Source organism: Hypanus sabinus, unplaced genomic scaffold, assembly GCF_030144855.1.
Source record: "Hypanus sabinus isolate sHypSab1 unplaced genomic scaffold, sHypSab1.hap1 scaffold_1517, whole genome shotgun sequence".
In the NCBI taxonomy this organism is placed as follows: domain Eukaryota; kingdom Metazoa; phylum Chordata; class Chondrichthyes; order Myliobatiformes; family Dasyatidae; genus Hypanus; species Hypanus sabinus.
In genome coordinates this window covers 1-7839 of record NW_026779593.1, presented here as the reverse complement: position 1 = coordinate 7839, position 7839 = coordinate 1, and the positions used below count along the sequence as shown (strand labels likewise).

Below are 7839 nucleotides of genomic sequence, written 5' to 3'. Positions count from 1 at the left end.
ACATGTTTGACTATATGGATGTTGACGAAAACGAGCAGTTGTATAAGGGAACGTAATAAGCGTCCAGTGGTGAGTGCATATTGTACTGTGAACACTATAGACAAATAACTTGATTTAACCCGGAAAGGGATAGTTCAGGAAGGAACGGCGTAATACAGGCATAACAGGCAGCACAAACAATATTTTAATAAACGACAATTAAAAACGTGCTGCCAATTGCGGAGCCATCATTTCTGGAACAGCCGTACAGTTAACACTGCCTCCCCATGCTACAAAGAATATGAACCGGATAGAGCGCCGTAGTCTTTAGCTGCTCCCTGAATTTGGTCTGGGTCACGCCGTAAATGAAGGTGTTTGTGCAGCAGCTGAAAAGCTGAATCACAGCGCCCACCCGTTGCGCCATGAAAAGCCGAATGGACGTTTCCAGGTCCGTGTAGAGGCACCGGAGCAAAATGAAGACAAGCGTCGTTGTCGCCCAGCAGATGAGGAAACTCGCCGACAGGGTGAAGAGCAGAACGATGGACTGTCTGCGGCTCTTCATCTCCGGATCCTGCTGCTTCTCGCCAGTTCTCTGTCCCCGGAGTCCCCTGCGGACTCGGCTGGAGGCCAGGATCTGTCTGACGGTCAGGACGTTGAGGATCAAAATGAGGAAGAAAGGAAGCAGCGGATTTAACAGACGATCCACCCAGGAAAACCACTCAAAATCTGGATCCAGGAGAAGCAATCCCTTGGATTGGCACGTCTTCCATTTCGTTCCCGAAGTACTAATTGCAGCCTCTTGATGCAGGAAGTAATAAGGGACGTTCTTTAAACAGAACACGACACATATTGTGCCAATAACCCCTCCGGCAATTCTTGGGTTACAGTACTTTGCCTGAATCTTAGACCAGCAAATGGCCACAAACCGATCGAAAGTGAACGCCACAGTCAGCCACACGGAACAATCTAAAGACACGTAACAGAAGGCGAAGTGGACGAAACAGAACGGAGGGGGAAGCAACAGCCAGTACGCTCGGTACGCATCAACGATCTGGAAGTACCCGACTTCGATGATCACCACCGCAAGATCGGCCACGGCCATCGCCACCAGATACCGAGTGATCCCTTTGGAGAGACCACACTTTCCTCGGCTGAGTATCACGATCGCCACTAGGTTAACTAGAAACAAAGAAAGAAAAAATGACGAGAAGATTTCTTTTTTTTTTTTTTTTGACATGCATAACATACAATCAAACTGCATTTTAAAAGTTAATTCTAACACGACAGGACATCTTGTCATAATATATTTAATCTAAGTCGCCATCGCTATCCGACACATATCGGACAATGTCACCGTTTGAAATTTCACTTCAAACCAGGTCTTGATTAAAATTGTTCCTGTGGAATGTATGCGTAACGCAATGTATGCGTACCTCTTTTGGACAATCTGTTAGAGGAGTGGAACCGAGTGTGGACTTTTGCTGATGTACTCCATGCTTCTCAAGGTCCGACTTTCAAAGTTGACTTTCAAGGGTAATTCAGAAAAAAATCGAAAGCGTTAGAACATCGTGGAAAGAAAAAATAATTAACATGAGCTGCCGCCACTACACCCAGATAACACGGGGCTGGTGGAACGCAGCAGGACAGGGAACACCTACGGAACGGACTAAGCTGTCTTCGGTGTTGGACGGAGAAACCCATCAACTGTATCCGTCTGTCCTATGCAGGACTACACGGGCACAAGATGAGTTGACTCCGAACTGTTTGTTCAGTTTAAGCAAACGTCTCGCATGAAAATATAAATAAACGGCGTATAATCAGACACGTTTTTGAATTTCGCCAATGTATTGCACGAGACAAAATTCGCTTTCGATATGATACAGAAATGAATGCTGCTGAATGAGTGAACTTGGAGTTCCCGAACTGCGGTCTACGCATCCGTCCGCTAATAGTTGGGGTGAACGTCATACAAAAGGGGTGCGATCGCCTGATGTAAAGCCAGCTAATTGTGAGAGAGATTATGAAAGAAGTAGCTCCAACAATGGTTGTCAGCAATAAGAGAAAAGACTGTAGTAGGTTATTCCGTGAAATTATGAATTGTTAATACATCGTGTAAAGACGTCAAATTATCAGCAGGAGATGCCGCCACTACACCCACACAACACTGGACAACAGAGAAACATTCAAAGCAATTCGTCCAGGTAGCATCTATTGAAACAGATAGATGGGTTCACGTGTTTTGCCAGAGTCTTTATTATTGAGCTTCTTCTCCCATCTTGTTATGATGTCCTCTCCAAGCATAGTATCTCGTTCTGATGAAATATCTCGGCCTTAACCGTCCATTATTTCCCTCGACAGAGGAGATTTCTCCATTAGGGGTTCCTCGACTTCTCGGTTAATGGGAAGGATCCACGACATTCAAACAAACGGTTGGGAAGATCTGCCACAAATGGCAGCTGACCTGGTGAATTATTCAGTCGCTTTTCTGTGTGTGTGTGTGTGTGTGTGTGTGTGTGTGTGTGTGTGTGTGTGTGTGTGTGTGTGTGTGTGTGTGTGTGTGTGTGTGTGTATGTGTGTGTGTGTGTGTGTGTGTGTGTGTGTGTGTGTGCGCGCTATTTTCGTTTTCTGGAGTTGGCGGTGACAACAAACCCGAGTGTCCATGGTAATCGTCTAGCAGATCTTGATGATTTAAGGATGAAACCTGTAGCGATAAATCGACTTAAATGCGACCTGCACACACAATTCTTGGTCGTTCAGCAACGGGTAAAGACAGATCATTCGACCTATTGCCAAATACAAATGTTTACAGCACTCATTACAGTGGGTATTAGCAAATAAATTTGTTACTCGATTAATACATATATTAATGGATTAAATGGAAGGACAGATCACGAGCGAGATGTTGAAGTAAAATACCACGATCCGATCACCAGTTAGAACTGGGAAGCCTTACCAGGGACGCCGATGGCTGCAATAACCGGGTAGCATATTTTCCTTGCTGTATCCATGCAGTATTTGTATTCTCCGCTTGGAATAATATTTATCCAGAGACGCAAGAAATATCCGGCTGATAACTCTGTAAAGTATTCACAAAATATTTAATCCATAAGAGTAAGGGCACGAGAAATAAAACGTGCGTCCTTCAGTCGCAACACTTCTACGGTTTCTGTGCGCCTTGATGGTTCATTCACAAGTCAAGCAAAGAGACTGCATGTTGGATCTTATATAGCAGATTCGGTTTGCCGATGATGAAACCAGCTGCGTTCCATATGGTGTTAATTATCATAACCTCACAAATAATTCTGCTTTGTTTGTCTTACGGGAACTGGATCCCCCGTGCAAAAACTAAGATTTATTTTGTTGCATAAATAAAGCCGTTATACTGATCATGGTGTCTACACCGCCCCCCCCCCCCGCCACGCCCAAAACCCAGATAAGTGTAAAGTGGTTCATTCTGTTAGGTCAAATATTACTGTAGAATATAGTATTAATGGTAAGACTTTTGACGGTGTGGAGGATCAGAGGGATCTTGGGGTCCAGGTACACTCAAAGCAGCTACGCAGGTTGACTCAGTGATTAAGAAGGCGTACGGTGTATTGGCCTTCATCAATCGTTGGATTGAGTTTAAGAGCCGAGAGGTAATGTTGCAGCTCCATAGGACCATGGTCAGACCCCACTTGGAGTTCTTTGCTCAGATCTACTGCCTCACTAGAGGAAGGATGTGGAAGCCATAGAAAGAGTGCAGATGATATTTACAAGGATGTTGCCTGGAGTGGGGACCATGCCCTATGAGAATAGGTTGAGTAACTCTGCCTTATCTCCATGGAGTGACGCAGGATGAGAGGTGACCTGATAGAGATGTACAAGATGATGGGAGGCATGCATCATGTGGATAGTAGAAAGCTTTTCCCAGTGATGAAATGGTGAAACACAGAAGGACACGCGTTTTAGTTGATGGGGAGTAGGTACAGAGGACGTGTCAGGGGTACGTATTTACTCAGGGAGTGGTGAGTGCGAGGAATGGGCTGCCGGCAACGGTGGTGGAAGCCGATACGATAAGTGGCCTTTGGATAGGTACATGGAGCATAGTATAATAGAGGTCTATAGGTAAGGCTATATTTCTAAGGTAGAAACATGTTCGGCACAAATTTGTGTTTCGAAGGGCCTGTATTGTCGTATAGGTTTTCCATGTTTCTTTGTATTGTGATTTATCCCGGCACAAACAGGCAGCACAAAAAAAATCATAAATGATAATTAAAAAACATGCTGAAACATGCGGGCGCATCCTTTCTGGAGCAATTGCACTTCATCACGGGTAAGTCCGCGTTAAACGCTGTCTCCCCAAGCTAACAAGCATATGAGTGGGATAGAGAGCCGTCATCTTCAGCTGCTCTCTGAATTTGGTTTGGGTCACGCCGTAAATGAAGGTGTTTATGCAGCAGCTGAAAAGCTGAATCTCAGCTCCCGCCCGTTGCGCCATGAAAAGCCGAATGGACGTTTCCAGGTCAGAGTAGAGGCACCGCAGCAAAATGAAGACAAGCGTGGTTGTCCCCCAGCACAGGAGGAAACTCGCCGACAGGGTGAAGAGCAGAACGATGGACTGTCTCCGGCTCTTCTTCTCCGGATCCTGCTGCTTCTCGCCAGTTCAATGTCCCCGGAGTCCTCTTCGGACTCGGCTGGAGCCAGGATCCGTCTGACGGTCAGGATGTTCAGTAACAAAATGTGAAAGAAAGGACGCAGTGGATATATCGGACGGTCCACTCAGGAAAACCACTCAAAAAGTGGATCCTGGTGAAGTGAGCTCTTGGACCTGCACGTCCTCCATTTCCCTTCCCAAATACTAATTCCAGCCTCTCAATGCAGGAATAATAAAGGACGTTCACTAAACAGAACACGATGCATATTGTGCCAATAACCCATCCGGCAATTCTTGGATTACAATACTTTGTCTGAATGTTTGACCAGCAAATGGCCACAAAACGACACGTATTGTAGCCAAATTCTAAGACACGTTTCCATGCGATAGCAATGTGAAATTAGTAGAAGGGTAGGGACATTCTCTAGGTAGAAAATGATAGTTTAGTTGAACATTTTATTACTAACCTGATGGGTGCAGAATATAATTGAGTGCCGAAGTGCCTGTTGCTGTGATGCACTGTTTTCGAAGTGAAGTAGAAAGAGAGCAATGTGCATAGGATGTGCATATAATCTGACTTGACTCCTCGACGGAGATTGGAGTGCAGAACGAAATAATTTGTGGTGCTGGAGAGAAGAGGGAGCGAGACATGAACATACAGACACCAGGGGCGAGAGATTGGACGAGAGGCAGCAGTGGGCGAAGACCAAAGGGAACCGGCAACGGTAGGAGAAAGTGAGCGAGAGGGTAGTAGAATGCCGGTTAATTGGCGTAAAGAGCGGGGCAAGTGCTCGTGATAGAGACGGTCAACGAAGAGCGCCAGAATAGGAGGGGAGAGAAAGAAGCGAGGGTGAAAGAGCAAGAAATCTGTATTTATTATTATTGATTCTTTACTAATTTGCACAGTTTGTCTACTTCTCAACATCGGTATTGGTTGTCAGTTGGAATATGTCTACAGTTTTTCATTTATTCAGCTGTTTTTCTTCCACTGTCAACAACCACAAGGAAGAGGATATTGGATAGTATTTGGTGACTTATGCATAGCGCGTACTTTGAGAATAAATTCACTTTTAACTAAGAGTTGTATTTTTCTTTCGGGTGTGGAGATGGTGAGTATGGAGAACAGAGTGAAATTCTACTTTGGGTCCTATTGCAGGACCAAATCTCCTGTCACGTGCTATGCGGCCGCATATTTTCTCAGTCCGCGGTGCTTCACTTTCGTAGTGTGGTAGAGTTTAAGCTGAGAATCTTTATAGGAAATTTCCGCGTTCAGTGTGACGTAAAGGATGCAACTTCTCCAGGTGAACATGTTCCAGATGCGGACTGAGAGCATTCCTGCTGCTGGTTTGGGGAATTCTCACAGCGGCGCTGAATTTTAAATATGAACTAGGTAATTAGTAATTCCGTCTTTGGTGAGCCCATTTTGACGTGGAAAGCGGTATAAAACGTAGCATGTCGTGAGTGCAATATTGATCAGAGGCAGTGTCGCCACTTGCACAACTTATCCGCTATTCTATTTGCAAATGCGCCACCTCTTGACACGATTTAGAATTAAATTCACTAAACCCATCGCTAATAGCGCAATGGAATGGAAACAGGTCTCATTTTATTGTTCATTGCTGCGGCACAGAAAACGCGGGTTGTGGGGCTGCTGTGTATGTGTGTTGCGGAGGAGGGTGCAATTAGATAGAATAAACGGTACATTGCCGAATTTTTGATTGTTGAAACAATGCACTGGGATGTTGTATTTGCAGTTTCTTGGAGAATAGGTCAAGGTGCGATGTCTGATGAAAAATTGTTAGTTCTAGAACAGAGGGAGCGTCGGTGGGTTTATTCGGCCCTCAATGAAGGTATAATGGGATTCTGAACAATTTATAAGGGTAGTTGTTCAAGAAAGAACTGTATAACAACAGACTGTGACATAATTAAGAAACAGTTAAGTATTAAAGAATAGAAGGAAAAGTTCATTTTAGTTTTATTTAGAAATCTAACAGAATAATAGGCCCCTGCAACCCAAGGAGCAGACGTGGCCAATTATGTCAATGTGACCACTTCACCTCCTAACCAATGCGTCACCAGAATGATTGAGAAAACTCTAAAGTTCACCTTAAATATTTTTCAACTGTTACGACGTCTTAGAACGGTAGATCTTCGTTTGTCCTCGCTCAGTCGGTATTTATTATTAAACTCACCCTGGTAACAATGTCTTGTGACCGATCAAATCATTACAAGGCTATCCATTCCAACTTCCTTCATGGAGATGGCGCCAACGTTGGGTGCCTCCTCTTTCCGACGGCCAATAATACGGTATCTCCGCTTGGGAAAAATACATGTAGACGTCTCTGTATCAACGATGGGGGGTTATATGGGAGGCAGGGTTTGAGGGTCGGCACTGTATTGTGGGCCGAAGGGCCTGTAATGTACTGTACTATTCTATGTTCTATGTTCAAAATGTTTCAGCAATTATTCAGCTGAATGTGTTACCCACAGAGGAATACCTCATTCACTCAGTCCTCCTGAGTTCCTTCACATTTTGTGTGAGTATCTCTTCCTTTTCTGGTTTTCTCCAGATTGTGAAGTTCAATGTAGCCCTTCCTCATGTGACTGTATATCCTGATAGTTGATATCTGTCTCTCATCTCTCTCCTTAGTCGCTGCACAAGCCCTTCCTGATTACAGATTTTGAATTACACCGAGTGAGGCGACCAGAACTGGAGACAGTACTCCAAGTGTGGCCAAACTATAGTTTTATGGAGCTGCATCATTACATCGCGTCTCTTAAACGTTATCCCTCGACTTATGAAAACTAACACCCCATAAGCTTTCTTAACTCTCCTATCTACCTGTGAGGCAACTTTCAGTGGACATGTACCATCAAAACCCACTGCTCCTCCACACTACCAGGAATCCTGCCATTTAATTTGTACTCTGTCTTGGAGTTTGTCCTTCCAAAGTGTACCACCTCATACTTCTCCGGGTTGAACTCCATCTGCCACTTCTCAGCCCATTTCTGCATCCTATCGATGTCTCTCTGCAATCTTCGACAATCTTCTACACTATAACAACACCACCAAACTTTGTGTCGTCTGTAAACTTGCCAACTCAGACACATACTGGTCGACAATAAAAATCACAAAACGTAGAGTTCCCAGAACAGATCCTTGTGGGATACCACTAGTCACAACCCTCGGATCTGAAAGTACTCCACCACCATGCCACTCTGCC

At 44.7% G+C, this 7839-nt stretch overlaps 1 protein-coding gene across 1 annotated transcript; it reads right to left on the bottom strand.

Annotated features, from left to right (window-relative positions):
- Positions 1-250: 250 nt before the first annotated feature.
- Positions 251-2987, bottom strand: LOC132387094 (probable G-protein coupled receptor 139). The gene is made up of 2 exons (XM_059959445.1): positions 2933-2987; positions 251-1158 (listed from the first exon to the last, which is right to left on the bottom strand). The coding sequence occupies exons 1-2, from the start codon at positions 2985-2987 to the stop codon at positions 251-253; spliced, it is 963 nt and encodes a 320-aa protein (XP_059815428.1).
- Positions 2988-7839: the final 4852 nt, after the last annotated feature.

Coding starts and splice junctions, on each gene's coding strand:
- LOC132387094 (XM_059959445.1), bottom strand. CDS start 2,987: ATGGATACAGCAAGGAAAATATGCTACCCGGTTATTGCAGCCATCGGC. Junction 1,159..2,932: donor TGCAGCCATCGGCGTCCCTG/GTAAGGCTTCCC, acceptor CTTTGTTTCTAG/TTAACCTAGTGGCGATCGTG.